Source organism: Elephas maximus, chromosome 22 (genome assembly GCF_024166365.1).
Source record: "Elephas maximus indicus isolate mEleMax1 chromosome 22, mEleMax1 primary haplotype, whole genome shotgun sequence".
Lineage (NCBI taxonomy): Eukaryota > Metazoa > Chordata > Mammalia > Proboscidea > Elephantidae > Elephas > Elephas maximus.
This window is the reverse complement of record NC_064840.1, coordinates 1,310,895-1,327,694: the sequence shown is the minus strand read 5'-3', so window position 1 is coordinate 1,327,694 and position 16,800 is coordinate 1,310,895. Positions and strand designations below refer to the sequence as shown.

At 53.7% G+C, this 16,800-nt stretch overlaps 1 protein-coding gene across 1 annotated transcript in view; it reads left to right on the top strand.

Annotated features, from left to right (window-relative positions):
- The window catches only part of ADGRD1 (adhesion G protein-coupled receptor D1), a 108,403-nt gene that overhangs the window by 79,353 nt on the left and 12,250 nt on the right, over positions 1 to 16,800 (top strand). Inside the window, exons 19-23 of the mRNA XM_049865589.1 lie at positions 4,784 to 4,887; positions 5,702 to 5,813; positions 7,106 to 7,259; positions 10,935 to 11,001; positions 14,857 to 14,923. Of these exons, the coding sequence (XP_049721546.1) occupies positions 4,784 to 4,887; positions 5,702 to 5,813; positions 7,106 to 7,259; positions 10,935 to 11,001; positions 14,857 to 14,923 (504 nt within the window). The remainder of the gene's footprint in view (positions 1 to 4,783; positions 4,888 to 5,701; positions 5,814 to 7,105; positions 7,260 to 10,934; positions 11,002 to 14,856; positions 14,924 to 16,800) is intronic.

The following is a 16,800-nucleotide window of genomic DNA, read 5'->3' as shown; positions in this document are numbered from 1 at the left end:
CCAGGCCCCTCCTCAGTGCCCCACCCTCCCTTGCACAGGGGCTCACCTGGGCAGGACCTCACCTCGGCTGGGCCTCACCTGGGCTGGGCCTCACCTGGGCGGGGCCAGAGACAGGTGGGTTGACAGGGCAGGGGTCCGTCCTGGTCCAAGGGAGACCATGTGGGTGCCCAGCCCTCAGGTCCAATGTGGCCTCGGCCAGCTGACTGCTCCTGCGAGGTGGTGGCAACCGCGCTTAGAGGCCCCCTCGGAGTGTCCAGGAGGAGAACTCCGCATCTCTGCTCCCGTGCAGACACCCTCCGCTCCACAAAGCCTTACAGGAGCCCGCCCAGAGCCACTGCCCTATCCCACCAGGGCTGCGTCTGCTAGACGAACTTGGGATTTTCTTTTCTTTTCTTTATTTTTTAAGTTTGCTTATTAGATTCAGTTTGCTGAGAAGAGAAAAATGTAAGTTCTTCATCACGGGAGCTTTTGGGTGGGAATAATCTATTTTAATAAACTGAATACCTTTTTAGCTAAGAGGAAATAGGCTATTTTTTCTTTTTTGGTAATGCACATTATTTTTTTTTTCCTTTTTTTAAATTGTACTTTAAGTAAAAGTTTACAGTTCAAGTCAGTTTCTCAAGCAAAAAGTTACACACACATTGTTATGTGACTCTAGTTGCTCCCCCTACAATGTGACAGCACACTCCTCCTCTCCACCCTGTCTTTACCATGTCTGTTCAACCAGCTCCTGTTCCCTTTCTTTATTTTTCTTAAAATAATATTTTATTGTGTTTTTAGCAAAGGCTTACACAGCAGCTTAGGTTCCCATTCAACAATTTCTACACAAGTTGTTCAGTGACATTGGTTACGTTGTTCCCAACGCACGAACACTCATTACTTCTGTTCTGGTTGTTCTGTTCCCGTTAATCTAGTTGCCCTACCTCCTTACATTCTCATCTTCGTTTTAAAGTAATTGTTGACCGTTTGATCTCCTGCGGGTGATTTTTTAAAGGAGCGCAGTACTTACAGGACTTTGGATCTTGTTAAATGCACTTGCTTTTTGCATAAATTTATTATTTAAAAAGAAAACCGACATCAGTGTAGAATGCAGCAGCTGTGCACTGGAAATACCGCCATGGACTTCACTCACCGCTCCCAGGACGCACGGGTTTATCCCGTTTTGTGTTTCTCTGAAATCAGGAGGGAACTCGCTATCGCGGGCACGCCATGGGTTAATTGGCAATGGTTTTTTCTTGGTTCTTCCTTAGTTTTTCTTTCTTATTCTTAGTAAACATAAAATAATGATGCACCTTACGACCAACAATGTTTTACATTCTAAACAGCACAGCAGTTCTTGACAATAATTTTCAAAGTATCTGCCCGTACTGCTTAGAATCACCTGGTGTTCGCGATGGTTCTCCCGCACCGTGGGAAGCTCCGCCTGGCCGAGCCTTGGACTGACTGGGGGATTTGTGGCCCAGCAAAGTCTTGATATGGACTGTGCACAAGGCACCCTGTCAAGGTCCAGGACGCAGAGATGAGTGCACAGCTGGTTGGCCTGGGCTTGGCTGAGCAGCACAGGCCTTATAATGTAGTAGAGAGACGGGCACGTGAGTCAGATCCCAGCTGCTGCGGGTCTGAGACAGAAGACAGTCTCGGTATCCCCGTCTACCAAAGTGGGAGCAACTGCAAGGCGGGGGGCTGGTGCCTGGTCCATCTCACCTTATTCACTCTCCCTCCTTATGCGTGTGTATATGTTTGGATCCATCTGTCCACCCATCCTTTCACCCATCCATCTAAGTATTTGTCTCTGCAAGTGGAGACTGTTCCCAGGGGCTCCCCTGCCCTACAGCCCCATGACCTGCACCAAGAGTCTGGGGTGAAGGCGTTGCAGGCCGCCAGGCTTGTATTAGTGCCTTTCTGTGGCTGAGAGGACTAGAGAGGAGACCCTGCTCTCCAAGGTGTCCACCCCGGGATGCAGCCTCCTCTGCTCCCCCAGGCCCTGCTGCCCCTCCCTCTGGAAGGGAGCCCCCTGCCTGCTGTCTTCTCAGGCCCTCACTGGCTCTGTAACAAACAGGCGGTCGCTGAGGTGCTCTGCCAGGGCCACAAAGAGTGGGAGCATGTGATCCCATTTCGGGTCACACATGATGCTTGTGGGAAAGCAGAGGCCCCCACAGGGACTGACTTGTAGCGGGAACTTACAGAATGGCTGGGCAGGAATGTCTGGACTCTCAGGATGGGGGTGAGAGCAGGACGGCACTGTGGCCGTGAGTCTGAGACAGTGGGTGCCTTGGTGGCATCTCACTGCGGTCCCACCGCCCTCTGCACACCGGGCCAGCCGCCACCCATCATCACACTTTCACTGTTGCTCTGCATTTAGGCAGACAGTACAGCATCTCTCGTTCCTATCCACAGTGGGGTGTCACACTCCCTGCGGGGCCCCTTGTTATCCACAAGTGGGGACACAGCGTTTCCGAGAAGAGCCTCTCTTGTTTGGTGATTGTGTGTGCAAACCCCCAATGCCGCCTGGCCCTGTGTGAAGTGCTTCTCTGGGGCATTTGAGTTTGTGGTCTCTGATTCAAAGACATCATGTCCTGAAACAAACTCCAGGCTTTTCTGGGCATTTCTAAATCTAGCCGCGGGGTTGGGAGGAAGGGCATGGCCGGGGCACCCCACGCCTTCCTGAGCCGGGCGGGCCGCTTCTCCACCATCTAGCCATGCCTCTGCTCCACTCAGGGTGGTGATTACGGAACAACACTTGGCAGTTACCCCACCAGTCCCCCCAGAGGCCCAACTGAAGGGGGTTGCACGGAGGGTGTGGGTGCAGATTACCCGGTGGCCAGTGCAGTGAAATGCCCAGTGCTCATCTGAGCTGTGCAGTGGGCGAGCACGCACGGCTGTGTCCTTGTTGGCGCTGTGGAGTGGACGCCCTCCGCAGGCAGCAAGCTCCCCCCCAGGGCCTCTCCGCCTGGGGGTCACTTCCCATCATGCCCACTTGTGCAGCTTAGTCAGGTCATGGGGTGCGGCCAGCAGCGGTCCCCCTCCGTGTCCAGGCCAGTCAGACGGGTGACCACTCTGCCCCTCAGCTCCTCGTCTGAGAAGTGGGCGAGGATCCCACCAGGCAGAGCTGCAGTGGGGTCAGAAGACTGGGCATGCCCTGCCCCCAGTCGGGAGCAGAGGGAGCCCCACCTGGGCTGTGCTGGTGGGTGAGCTGGGCTCCGGCCGTCCTCTGTGGCTCGGCAGCCGCTTAGCTCACCGCAGTTACTTGTTTATGCTCCACCTTATTTTTTATTTATTTTCACTTTTCTAAAGATAGCTTTATTTAGACAGTAGTCCAGCAGCTGCATCTAGAACGTTACTGGAGGAGGTGATACTGGGCGAGGAAGCACGGCCCCCCCAGAGACAGCAGGCAGCCCGTTCTTGAAGACACTGAACCGCCACCGTCTGAACGGTGTGCTTTACCTGGTAGCGGGATAATGTTGGCAGTCTCCAAAAACACTGAGCATCTTCTCTGTCATCAGCGTGAAGTGGATATCGCCATTCTCACTTTAAATACGAGGAGACGGAGGCTCGGCGGGGTGAACAGCTGTGCCCGAGCTCCAAGCTGGATGAGGAAGAAGCATTAGGCGGCATCTTTTTGCCTCTACAGTACTCCAGTGGCTGCCTTTCATCCTCCAGAAATCCACAGGGGGTGGACTCCCGGTCTTACAGATTAGAAACCTGGGGTGCAGCACCTCGCTTTCAGAGGTGCTGAGCTGTCAGACACCCTGCAGGCGGCATCAGTGCGTTCCCAGGGAGGTTCCTTTGAGGCCTGCCGTGCAGGCCTGGGGTCTCAGCAGCTGCCGGCACTGCTAAAGCCTGCAGCCCAGACCAGACTGGGTGTTGGCCGTCATGGCAGGGTGACGGCATCAATTTCTGTCTGAGGCCCTGCTCTGTGCAGCTCGTATGCATACACACTCACGTACCCTCATACTCCCCCTGTAAGGTGAATGCTATCATGGTTTCACTTTTACGAATGAGTAAGTCGGGGCAGAGACCTCAAGTAACTCATCTAGGTCACTCAGCTAGGAAGCTGCTGAGCTGGGATTTGAACCAGCGGTCTGCTCCAGGGCCCAGCCTCCTGATCGGATCCCACTCCCCCTTGGCGGCTATGCCTGCTGCATCTAGACAAGGTGGTCAGAGGCATGGGGGCAGGAAGCGGGTGAGCTGGGCCTCTGGAGGATGGAAGAACTGTACCATCCCTGAAGGATGGATGGGGCTGGACACCTGGACAGGCAGGAGTGGACACCTGGACAGACTGGAGTGGGCACCTGGACAAGCAAGACTGGACAGGCAGGACTGGACACCTAGGCAGGCAAGAGTGGACACCAGGACAGACAGGTCTGGACGCCTGGACAGGGGGGACTGGACACCTGGACAGGTGAGACTGAACACCTGGACAGGTGGGTAGGCCCCCTGCTTGGAGTGGCGTGGTCAGGTCGTAGCAGGAAAGAAGACTGGAAAGATGGAGGGCTGAGCGATTACAGAGCTGTTTGTAGCATTTGCAAAGCCAAGGGCTGGAACCCAAGGATCAGCCAGTGTTGTACAATGGCAGGGCATTTGGGGGCAGGAGTCAGTCACCACGGACAGTGGCTGCCTGTACTTACTGTAGGGTTAGCCCCACCCCACAACTCCCCACCAGCCTAGGGCCGGCGCCGCCCTCTGCCCTGGCACCCTCTCCCGTCCATGCCCCCCCCCCCGCCACCAGCCGCCTGGCACCCTGTCCCACCCCGCCGGCTGACAAGTCCTGCACCCCACACAGCTGGCACATGGACACCAGGTGGCGCTGTCGTCCATCAGTTACATCGGCTGCTCCCTGTCTGTGATCTGCCTGACCGCCACACTGGCCACTTTCGCCGTCCTCTCGTGAGTCCCCCTCTGTTTGCAGGTCAGGGGTTCCACAGCCACTGCAGGTGTTCACACCCCCCAGCTGTGTGCCGTCAGAGGGCACTAGACCTGGCCCTGGTTGGGCTGTGCCAGGAAGGCTGCCCCAGCCCCTTTCATGTCAGAGCAGGTGGAGGCAGGGGTGGGGGCCCAATGGCCTGGTTGGGGGGAAAAGCTGCTGGATTGGGCACCTAGCTTTGGGGAACTTCCCTGCACCAAGTCCCCCCAACCCACAAGGGGTTTCTGGCCCTGTGACATGCCAGGTAGGAGTCGTCACCAGGAGCCCCTTCCCCTCAAGAGCATCTCTGAGGTCAGGGCTGTTGGCCTGCAGAGAAGAGGATGCTAGGAGGGTGGGGAGGTGTTTCCTGGGAGGATCCCTGGCTGACACACACGAGGTATACCACAGCCAGTAGACAAAAGCATGAGAACGCCTAGTGCTCTGCTCTGTGGGGCTCCGAGGGTTGAGAGAGGGGAGGAGGGCATGAGTCAGGGTTCTCCAGGGGGAGCTGTGAGCTGGGATGGTGAAGGAAGGTGCTGTGCCCAGGTCTCTGCCAAGAAACAGCAGGTGCAAGGCCCCAGGCTGGGGTGCACAAGCCACAGAGAGGACACAGTGTGCTGGGAGAGGGCAGGGTCAGCTCGTTCAGGGCCGAGTGGGCTGGGAAGAGGCCAGGAGCCTTGGGAGCAGGGAACCCATAAGGGTTGGGTGTTATAACCCCCTTTTCCTGAAATGGGTGTGGGGGCAGTCACGGGGCTGGGCCAAGTCGGCCCTGATGGCCTCACGCCCCTCTGCCTGCAGCTCCGTCAGCACCATCAGGAGCCAGCGCTACCATATCCACGCCAACCTGTCCTTCGCTGTGCTGGTGGCCCAGGTGCTGCTGCTTGTCAGCTTCCAGTTCCATCCGGGCACGGTGAGTGGGCCACCATCCCCCCATGACCACGCGGCGCCTCTCCCGCCTCCCTCCAGCGACCCTGAAGGCGGCACCATCTCCTGGTGGTTTCTCTGAGTCCGAATGTAGATCACACCCCAGGTGGCCAGGGCTGTGGCCCTCCCAGGAGGAGTGGAGAAAATGAGTTCTTTATCCCACCTGGGACAAGGGCTTCTCCTGCCCACTAGCTGCTCCAGGACCGAGATGGTCAACAAGGGCTAAGCCTGTGCCACATCACCCTGGCATAGGTGAGCTGCCAGGTCAGCCTGGCACGGGCGAGCCCCCAGGTCACCCTGGCACAGATGAGCTTCTGGGCTGCACCGACCTTGAGCCTGGAGCACCTGCTGGGCCATCTGCACCTGCCACGTTTTTGTCAGGGCAGCAGTCGAACCTCACGAAATGCTGTTCTGTAGGTCAAACAGTCAACCCGCTGCCCCGGGCCCTCGGGTCCTGGCCCGGAATTCATTTCATCTGCCCACATGCTGCTCATGGGTTTGCATTTTTGAATTGCAGTGAGAGTCACACGGCATAAAATAAACATTTTAAAGTGAACGATTCAGTGGCAGTTGGTGCGTTCACAGTGTTGTACAACCTCCACTTCCTCTTAGTTCCACGACTTTCATCAGGTCAGCATAAACCCCACCCTGTAAGTGGCATGGGCTTCCTAAAAAGCAGTATTCTGAAATGGGAGGGTTCTCACAGCCACACCCACATGCATTCACACAGGTACCTACACATGTGCGTACACATCTACACACTCTCACAATGCACTCACGCATGTGCACACATGCACACACATTTGCACATTTACTGGCATACATGTGCACACGCATGCATCCACACGCCCATACGTAGGTACACACACACACACACAAAGTATTCATATGCATGCACATACATGTATACGTACACACACATATATACATGTGTGTGTACACACACACTCCCAGATCTCTGACTTCCTTTGTAAAATCACGAAACTGCCAAATGTAACTGGGTTCCAGCAGCAACTCTGTGCTGATTGGGCAGGCCTGGTCCCTGAGCCTCCCCTGAAGCAATTACCTGGGAAATACGTGCAGTGATTGGTTAGTCTGAGTCATTTGCTCCACCCAAATCGCTTTAGTCTGGGGTGGGGAGCATTGATTTCCCAGGAGGAAATGGGGCCATGTGACCAGAAGATGGCCATGAGGAAGGAGGTGGTGGGAGGCTAGACAACAGGAAGTGCCCAGTGCACATGCCCAGAGGCATCTCACCCTCTGTGTCTTTGCTTCCAGACCCCATGCAGGGTCCTGGCCGTGCTCCTGCACTACTTCTTCCTGAGTGCCTTCGCGTGGATGCTGGTGGAGGGCTTGCATCTCTACAGCATGGTCATCAAGGTCTTTGGCTCAGAGGACAGCAAGCACCTCTGCTACTACGGCGTAGGATGGGGTAGGTGGGGTGTATTCTCCTCTTTGTGAATTTTGTTCTTACAACCTCTGAGGCCAGGATGGAAAAGAAAATCCCACTGGCCAACTGATGGCGCAGACCTCACCCCGCAGTCAACACCTCCTCCCTGTGTCACTGACTAGGCTTAATTGTGGAGATTTTCTTAAAGAACCGACTTTTGGCTTTGTTGATTTTGTCTTAACCATTTCATTAATATCTGCCTCTAATATTTACAATTTCCTTCCTTCTGCTTGCTTTAGGTTTAGTTTGCGCTTCTTTTTCTAGTGTATGAAGGTGAATGGTGAGGCTATTGATTTGAGATCTTACTTCTTTTTTTAGCATAGGCTGTTACAGCTATGAATTTCTCTCTCAGCACTGCTTTAGCTGCATCCCATGTTGTGGTGTGCTGTGCCTTCCTTCTCATTCATCTCAAAGTATTTTCTATTTTGCCTTTGGATTTTTTCTTTGACGTGTTGCTTATTTAGGAGTGTGTTGTTTAATTTCTACATATTTATGGATTTTCCTTTTTTTTTTTTCTGTTTATTTCTAATTCCATCCTGTTATGGTCAGAAAATATACTCTGTGTGATTTCAGTCCTTTTAAATGTATGGAGACTTGCTTTGTGGCCTAACATGTGGCCTATCGTGAAGAACACATGATATTCTATGCACCCTTGAGAGGAAGGTGTATTCTAGTGCTGAGTGGAGTGTTCTATAGACGTCTGTTAGGTCTCATTGGTTTTTGATGTTTTTGAAGTCTCTATTCCTTGCTGTTGTTTTGTCTACTTGTTCTATTGATTTCACATTACTCAAAGTGGGGTATTGATGTCTTCAACTATTACTGTTGAATTACCCATCTCTCCATTCAATTCTGTCAGTTTTTGCTTCATGCATTTTGGGACTCTGTTGTTAGGTGTATATATGTTTATAATATCTTTTGCTACATTTTTACTTTCAACTTATTTGTATCTTTGAATATAGGGTATGTCACCTGTAGACAACATATAGTTGAATCCTTTTTTTTTTTTTATCCAGTCTGACAATCTCTTTTTTTTTTTTATTGGATTGTTTAATTTCTTCACACTGAATAATGTTATTGGTATAATTGAATCTACATCTGCCATTTTACTCTGTTTTCTATCTGTCTGATGTCTTTTTTTTTTTTGAGCCCTGATTGCACAGTGGTTAAGAGCTTAAACGCTAAGCAAAGGTTGGCAATTCGAATCCACCAGCTGCTCCTTGGAAACCCTATGGGGCAGTCCTACTCTGCCTTATGGGGTCATTATGAATTGGAATCGACTCCAGGGCAACCGGTTTGGGTTTTCTTGGTTTTGATGTCTTTTTTGTTTGTCCGTTTCTCCTTTGCTGTTTCCATCTCCCTGCTGCCTGGTGTGTTTGCCAAGTGTTGCTCCTGTCCACCCTGACAAGCGTCAGCGAGCTTCCTGCCGGATAGCTGACACTGCTGTTGCTGTGAAGCAGTGGCCCTGGCGTCAGGGACCTGCTACTTGCTTCTGGACGTCTCCCAGTTGCTTTAATTTCACCGTTCTCATTATGCAAGGAGCAGGGAAGCATGTTCACGTTGTGCTTTGAGCTGGAAATCCTGTTGACCTGAGGATGGAATAGATGTAAACGATGTACCCCACAGCTTCCCTGGGGAGAACTGGGGAGACTCACCAGGTTCTGGAAAAGGGCGCTGGGGCCTCCACGTCCACCCTGCTTTGGCACACATGGGAAAGTCCCACGGGGCCACTGCTGACATCCAGTGGATGCCCAGGATCCTGAAGAGGCTCGCTGCTCCTGTGGCACTTTTTAACCTCCCACACCTGTGCCCAGGCCAGGCCCTGAGGCCGGGTGTCCCCTCCACCCTCCCCTCGGTGAGCCCAACTCAGGTGTGACATGTGACCAGCCCCATAAATCCTTCCCTAGCTCCTCTAGAGAGCAAGGTTGCTCCTTTCTATTATTTATGGCTATATTTAGTAAGCATTTGTAGGACCGTATGTGACCAACCACTATAGTTTACTAATTTCTTTATGAATTCAGTCATACGATTTAGGCGCATGCATGTGTATGCGTGCACGCACGCACACACACCATAAGCCACAAATCAAGCAAATTGTGTAAAAAGTGCTTGTGGGATTTGTTTCTATAGCAAGAGGGACCTCACTTTGTTGCCAATAAAATGGGGGGGGTCATATTCCAACCTAATCTAGCCTAGAAATGTGTTTATTTGGTCTACAGAATATTGGAGAAAAAATGAATCATTTGCCAATATTTAAAAATTGAGAGATTTTACAAAAAGTTGCAAAGTTCCTTTGGAACATCAGAAGACCCAGAAGCACTGAGGTGATATTCCCGCTTGACGACATCGGCAGGAACTGTGCGGTTGCTGCATCAACACAGCCCCTGATAGAAGCTTTCTGCAGATGCGTAGCGCTGGGCTGGGTGCTGGCAGTGCCGCAGCCTCCATCCGTCTTCTCGTCAGCTTTCCCTTAATTAATTTTATTATAAGCACTTGAACTGTGTCCTTCCTTCTGCCCAGTTAGAGCTGGCACTGGGCCTGAGTAAAGATGGTTGCAGGCAGCTGTGCCCTCTCAACTCTCAACTGTTACTTATAACACAGTGAGACCAGAGCTCATGTACCCACGCTGCAGGGACAGGCCTCAGAGGAGGCAGGCTCTCTTCCTGGGCTCTCACCCTGCTCTCACTCTGTCCTCAGAACGAGGGCATTTTGGGGAAACGTAGGGACTGCAGCCTGCAGCCGGTGGTGGTGCCAGACCAGCCACTTCACTGACTTACTGCTGGGCGCCCGAGGCCCACGCTCGGAAGATGGGGCAAACGGAGGTGAGCAGAGTGTGATCTCTGCTCTCAAGAAGAGGAGCTAAGTGATGACCGTCTGAGAGTCTGCACATCCAGGCAGCTGATGGGAATCCCAGCCCCCATGCTCACAAGGGGAGACATGACTTGTTGTATTTTTTTTGTAATATGAATACACAGCTAAAACCACAGCTGGAGCTGTACTGAGGGACAAGAACCCCAAGGCATCACATTGGAAACCAAATGCTTGCCCACAGGAGACAGGTGTTACTTCTGCCCACAACTCTTGTCCAGAATGAGCCCACTGGCCCAGCAGCCCCAGGGCACCAAGCACGCTCCTCCAGGTGCCCAGAGCCAGCCATCCAGAGACGTAGCCAGTCATGCTGATGGCTTCCCCAGGGGCAGCGGTGTGTCTCCTGGGATTGCCATCCCTCATCCTTGTCAGGACATCCTTGTTTTATGCCTGGCTCTTTGTTTCTTTCCTGTTTATTGGGGACACTGGTCAGATAGACCAAGCCGAGCAGCCTTGCCAGGTCAATGGTTTTGAAAAAGACCCGTACCTGTCCTTGTCCAGTATATTCAAGTGAGAGTGTGTGTGTGTGTGTGTGTGTGTGTGTGTGTGAGAATGAGTGTGCTTGTGTGAGTGTGCTTTGTGAGTGTGTGTGTGGGCACATGCATGTGAGTGTGCATGTGTGTGAGATCTCTCTCTGTCCAGACTAAGTCCTCATGGGATAGGAGCTGCTCTGTGTCCGCAGCACTGGGCACCTAGTTCTCTGTATATACCAGGTATGAAATGAAGAAATGAATGACTGAATGAACAAAACTGGAGCAAGCTCACAGGATAGTCTGCTTTGACTCTCTGCAGGTTTTCCTCTTCTGACCTGTATCATTTCAGTGTCATCTGCCATGGACAGTTACGGAGCAAGTGACAAGTAAGTGCAGGGCTTGCCTTCATTGTGACAAATCCCTACAGCTCAGCTGTGTCTCCCTGTGTTCCTCTGGGGTGGGTGCCGTGCGAGACATGGGGCAGATGGAGTGAGGAACAACCCCAGTTGTGCTCTGGGCTTTCCCAGCCTTGGAACTAGCAGCTACGGTGTCACATCCTTCCAGGAATGATGGAGCGGCTGGTAGAAGTTTTCTATTGGCCCTTCTTTACCCATGGGGTCGTCCCAGCACAGTTTTGGTCACCCACAGAGCCCAGTCTTATGATCTGTAGTCCATTCTTGGGTGGTTAGCATGATGCCTAGTTCACAATAGCTGCTCTATAAATTACAGTCAAGTGACTGTATGAACGTACAAGTGAGTCTTGTCTTGCATGCACCTGGCAGGTGGGTCTTAGGGTTCCCATTGCTTGGGTGGCAGGGGATGGGACTTTATGTGGCCCAAGATCTGGTGCCGCCATTTTGAAACTGCAGCTGGTGGGTCCACCGTTGGATCAGGAAGAGGAAAGAATGGAGCTGTGTGACTTCCAGGCTCCAGAAAGGTGTTATTATGAGAAAAAAAGGCTTTCCCTCAAATGCCTTTGGGAAGCTATCCCCCATCTTCTTCAAGCTGGGGTGCCTCTGAGTGAAAACACAAAATGGGAACATCATTGGGCATTTTGAGGAAGAGAAGGGGAGGTCAACATTCTCACAACGTCAGGAGGAGATGTCTCTCTAGCTGGGTTGCTGAACGGGGAGAATCCAGCCTCTTCTACATTAGAATGACAAGTTACTGAAATGACACATTAAAGGAATCGTTGTCTCATTGCCAGTGGAAGCAGAAATGATTAAAGGACCATTGTTCTGGCCCCTTCCTTTCCATCCTGGATGGTTTTAGAAGTTGAGGAGCTCACTAAGGGAAGAACGCTCCTCTCACAATCATCTCAGTGCCGCCTGTTCCATTTTCTCCCCATCTGGGGCTTGGGGATAAGTTCCACCCACAGCATGTGTCTCAGCACCAGTGTTGTCTTCATCCAAGGCCCCCAGTCATGGCCGAGAGCAAGGCAGCCCAGGCAGAAGGTTAGGGGGGCTCATGGGGTTTCTGAAGAGGGGAGGACTCAGGAGATCCTTATCCTTCAAATTCTGCAGGAAAACTTTGGGAATCGCGAACTTTCTCTGCAGCATCTTGGCCTTTCTGGGAGCCTGGGCTTGAGTGCAGATAGAGGCAGGGATTGGAGTGACCAGACACACAGGAGAAGCCATGTGAAGATGGAGACAGGGATGGAAGTGACCAGAGAGACACAGGAGAAGCCGTGTGAAGATGGAGACAGGGATGGAAGTGATCACAGACACACAGGAGAAGCTGTGTGAAGATGGACAGGGGGATTGGAGTGATCAGAGACACACAGGAGAAGCCGTGGGAAGATGGAGGCAGGGACGGGAGTGATCAGAGGCACACAGGAGAAGCCGTGTGAAGATGGAGGGGTGGATGGGAGTGACCAGAGACACACAGAAGAATCCATGTGAAGATGGAGACAGGGATGGAAGTGACCAGAGAGACACAGGAGAAGCCGTGTGAAGATGGAGACAGGGATGGAAGTGATCACAGACACACAGGAGAAGCTGTGTGAAGATGGACAGGGGGATTGGAGTGATCAGAGACACACAGGAGAAGCCGTGGGAAGATGGAGGCAGGGACGGGAGTGATCAGAGGCACACAGGAGAAGCCGTGTGAAGATGGAGGGGTGGATGGGAGTGACCAGAGACACACAGGAGAAGCCATGTGAAGATGGAGACAGGGATGGAAGTGACCAGAGACACACAGGAGAAGCCGTGTGAAGATGGAGGCAGGGATGGAAGTGATCACAGACACACAGGAGAAGCCGTGGGAAGATGGACGGGGGGATTGGAGTGATCAGAGACACACAGGAGAAGCCGTGTGAAGGTGGAGGGGTGGATGGGAGTGACCAGAGACACACAGGAGAAGCCATGTGAAGATGCAGACAGGGATGGAAGTGACCAGAGACACAAAGGAGAAGCCGTGTGAAGGTGGAGGCAGGGATGGGAGTGATCAGAGACACACAGGAGAAGCCGTGTGAAGGTGGAGGGGGGGATGGGAGTGACCAGAGACACACAGGAGAAGCTGTATGAAGATGGAAGCGTGGATGGGAGTGACCAGAGACACACAGGAGAAGCCATGTGAAGATGCAGACAGGGATGGAAGTGACCAGAGACACAAAGGAGAAGCCGTGTGAAGGTGGAGGGGGGGATGGGAGTGACCAGAGACACACAGGAGAAGCCGTGTGAAGATGGAGGCAGGGACGGGAGTGATCAGAGACACACAGAAGAAGCCGTGTGAAGATGGAGGGGTGGATGGGAGTGATCAGAGACACACAGGAGAAGCCGTGTGAGGATGGAGGGGGGGATGGGAGTGATCAGAGACACACAGGAGAAGCCATGTGAGGATGGAGGGGGGGATGAGAGTGATCAGAGTCACATAGGAGAAGCCGTGTGAAGATGGAGGCAGGGATGGGAGTGACCAGAGACACAATGGAGAAGCCGTGTGAAGATGGAGGGGGGAATGGGAGTGATCAGAGTTACATAGGAGAAGCCGTGTGAAGATGGAGGCAGGGATGGGAGTGACCAGAGACACAATGGAGAAGCCGTGTGAGGATGGAGGCAGGGACGGGAGTAACCAGAGACACACTGGAGAAGCTGTGTGAAGATCTAGGCAGGGATGGGAGTGATACAGCACCGAGCCGCGAGATTCCAAGGACCTCAGGCACCACCAGAAGCTGGAACAGCAAGGAAGGCTCTTCCCTGGAGCCCCGGAGGGAGCACGGCCCTGCCAGCAACACCTCAATTCAGCACTTGTGGCTGTAGACCTGGGAGGGGGGGATGTCTGTGTTTGCCCACAGTTTGAGGTCCTCTGTGTCGGCAGCCCCAGGTCACTCTGTCGAAACAGGAAGGGGGCCCCTTGCAGGGATGTCACTGGGCACCCAGGTGCCGGAAGCCTCGGGGAGGAGCGGGCAGGAAGACAGTCACCTGACCTGTCAGGGTCTGGGTCTCTCCACTTGCGGGATGGGAGCAGGTACCCTGACATGATGTAAGATGAGGCAGGCCGGGTGCTAGGATGTGGGCAGTCGTCAGTGAGGGGAACAACGGCAGCTCTCGGGGGTCCCTATGTGAATGAGGACCACCACATGGGCCTGGCCAGACCCTGGTGCTGCCGCAGACCCTGGAGACAAAATGTCCTTGGGGACCTGGGCTCCCAGCCATACCGATGGTTTGGGAAGAGACAGCATCATGAGGAGCAGGCTTTCCTGCCTAAGTCCCCAGGGTCATGTCTCTGAGGCCAGGAGGGACCCCACATCCTGGAGCATACCTCTCCAGGAAACACAGGGACCCTCTCGTTGATGGCTCTGCTGGGGTGTGTGATGGACAGATTGTTACAGATGGAAAGGGCTGTGCGGTACCCAGGACCAGTCATTGATATGCTAACCCCTGACAAAGGCACCTTTTAGGTTGTTGTGTAAAGGCTCCCAGAATGCAAGCTGGTCCTGGGCAAATGTTTATTTTTCACCATGAAATGAGAATCTGCTTTGGATTCTGGCTGGACTCCCCAGGGGCTGATATCCCTCTACGGGGGCCTGTGGGCCTTCCCCTCGAGGATTCTGTCTGTAAGCCTGGCAGGCCCTTCCCAGGGGGGAGGCGTTCACAGACACAGAGGTGTGGTGGGTTTAGGAAGCTGCCCTGACAGCCCTGGTTTAACCCCAGAGCAAGACAGTCGGAGGAGCCAGCAGTGGGCAGAGGCCCTGGACCCCAGCGGCGGGCGGCTGCTGACATACCCCTCTCCTTCCTCCGCAGCTGCTGGCTGTCCCTGGGGACTGGCGCCATCTGGGCCTTCGTGGCTCCTGCCCTGCTGGTGATTGTGGTACGTCCCTGACCCCCGTGGGCACAAGTCGTGGTGGGCACAGAGCAGGGAGGGGCTGGGGCAAGGGTCCTTTTGAGGACACGGGGTGGGGTAGAGACGGCATGGGCCCTCCTGTGGGCCTGCCCTGAGCAGGGGCACTCCCCATTACAGCCCCCTGCCCTCTGGGAGTGTGACTCAGCCTTGGAAACTCAGGGAGGGGGGGTCTCCAGTTTCCAGGCTGAGTGCATACTCCTTTCAAGCCCAGGTGCTTTTCTAGCTGAACCGGCAGGTGTGGGGGCCTGAGGAGCCCCTGATTTTCTCTTCTCCTCAAAGGGCCCTGGAGTTTCTAGGCTGCAGGGGAAATAGCAGTGAGGGCCTGGAGGGAAACACACTCTGGTCACAGGTGACAGAGAGCCTCACACTCTTTCCAGCTTGTCTACTTCAGGGAGACAGTTTCCTGAAGATTAGGTCCCTGCTAACTTAAAGGTGGGTGGTTCAAATTCAATCAGCAGTGCCACAGAAGAGAGGCCTGGCAACCTGCATCCATAAAGACTACAGCCAAGAATGATTAAATGACTCTTTCAGTCCCCTTCTTTTCCATCCTGGATGGCTTTACATGCTGATTTCTGTCTTCTCCTGAAGCTACAAAGGCTGTTGACAGCATGACCATTTCTGGGTGGTCTGGTCTGGGGAGGTGTAAGGCCGAAGGTGGACACAGCAGCTGGGAGGGGCTTCATAGGACAGGTCGTTCCTACCTGTTGTGACTGCCGACCTGGAGGCTGAGCTGCCGCTGGGGCTGAACCCGACCTGGAACAGCGTCCTCGGCCCCGGGGTTCAACTGAGCTTGGTGGGCTGTGAAGCCAGCAGGGGTGGAGCAGGCCCAGGGCGTGTCCACCTGCCACCTTGGCTGATGGGAGTCCCCTTCCGGCAGGGCCTGGGGCGGCAGGCCTGTGCTCAGGGCCACCCACTGCATGAAGGAGCAGCTCTGAGCTCGGGCACTCTGAAATCACATCCCTAAAGAATCCCTGATAACGCCCCACTCTGAGCCAGACAACCCACCTCGACGGACAGAAGGTACAACGGTCTCTAAAGCAGACGTGGCCGGTGTTCCGGCGCCCAGCCTTTTGGGACAGTGCTCCAAAGGCAAAGCCGTGACGGACTCTGCAGACAGGGACAGCTGCGGTTTTAAGGTGGCTGCATTCCTTGTGCTCGTTCTCTCTCACGTCTGAAGCCCTCTGAAGTCGGTGGGGGCGGGAGAGGGGGCTGGGCAGAATCGGCCCAGCCCAGACGTTCCCCTGTGACTTGACTAACCTAGGGGTGCAATGCAGATAAAATCAGATACAAGTACACACCCAGGCCTAGTCTGTGCTGTCCCCCAGTATGGGGGCCCTGCCTCGGCCCCCCACCAGCATTCTTGGGCTGCTTCGCGGCTGTGGGGTGCCCTTAGAGTGGACGGGGCCCAGGCACCCACTCCCCACCCCAGCAGGGGCTGGTCAGGTTGATGCCAGACCTTGGCTGTTACAAACAAGGCCTCAGCTTCCACCTGTGTGAGGTACCTGGGGTTTACATTTCTAAACTGGTGGTGGGATTGAAGCTTTGCTCACGGGTCTCCTCTTTGTGGAGCAATAACTACACACTCGTGTTTCTAGGGGATCCTGCGTGGTGTAAAGTCAGGAAAGGTGTGCATCAGGGTTGTAGCCTTTCACCACACCTATTCAATCTGTATGCTGAGCAAGTAATCCAAGAAGCTGGATTATATGAAGAACTCAGCTTCATGATTGGAGGAAGACTCATTAACAACCTGCGTTATGCAGATGACACAACCTTGCTTGCTGAAAGCGAAGAGGACTTGAAGCACTTACTAATGAAGATCAAAGACCACAGCCTTCAGTATGGAT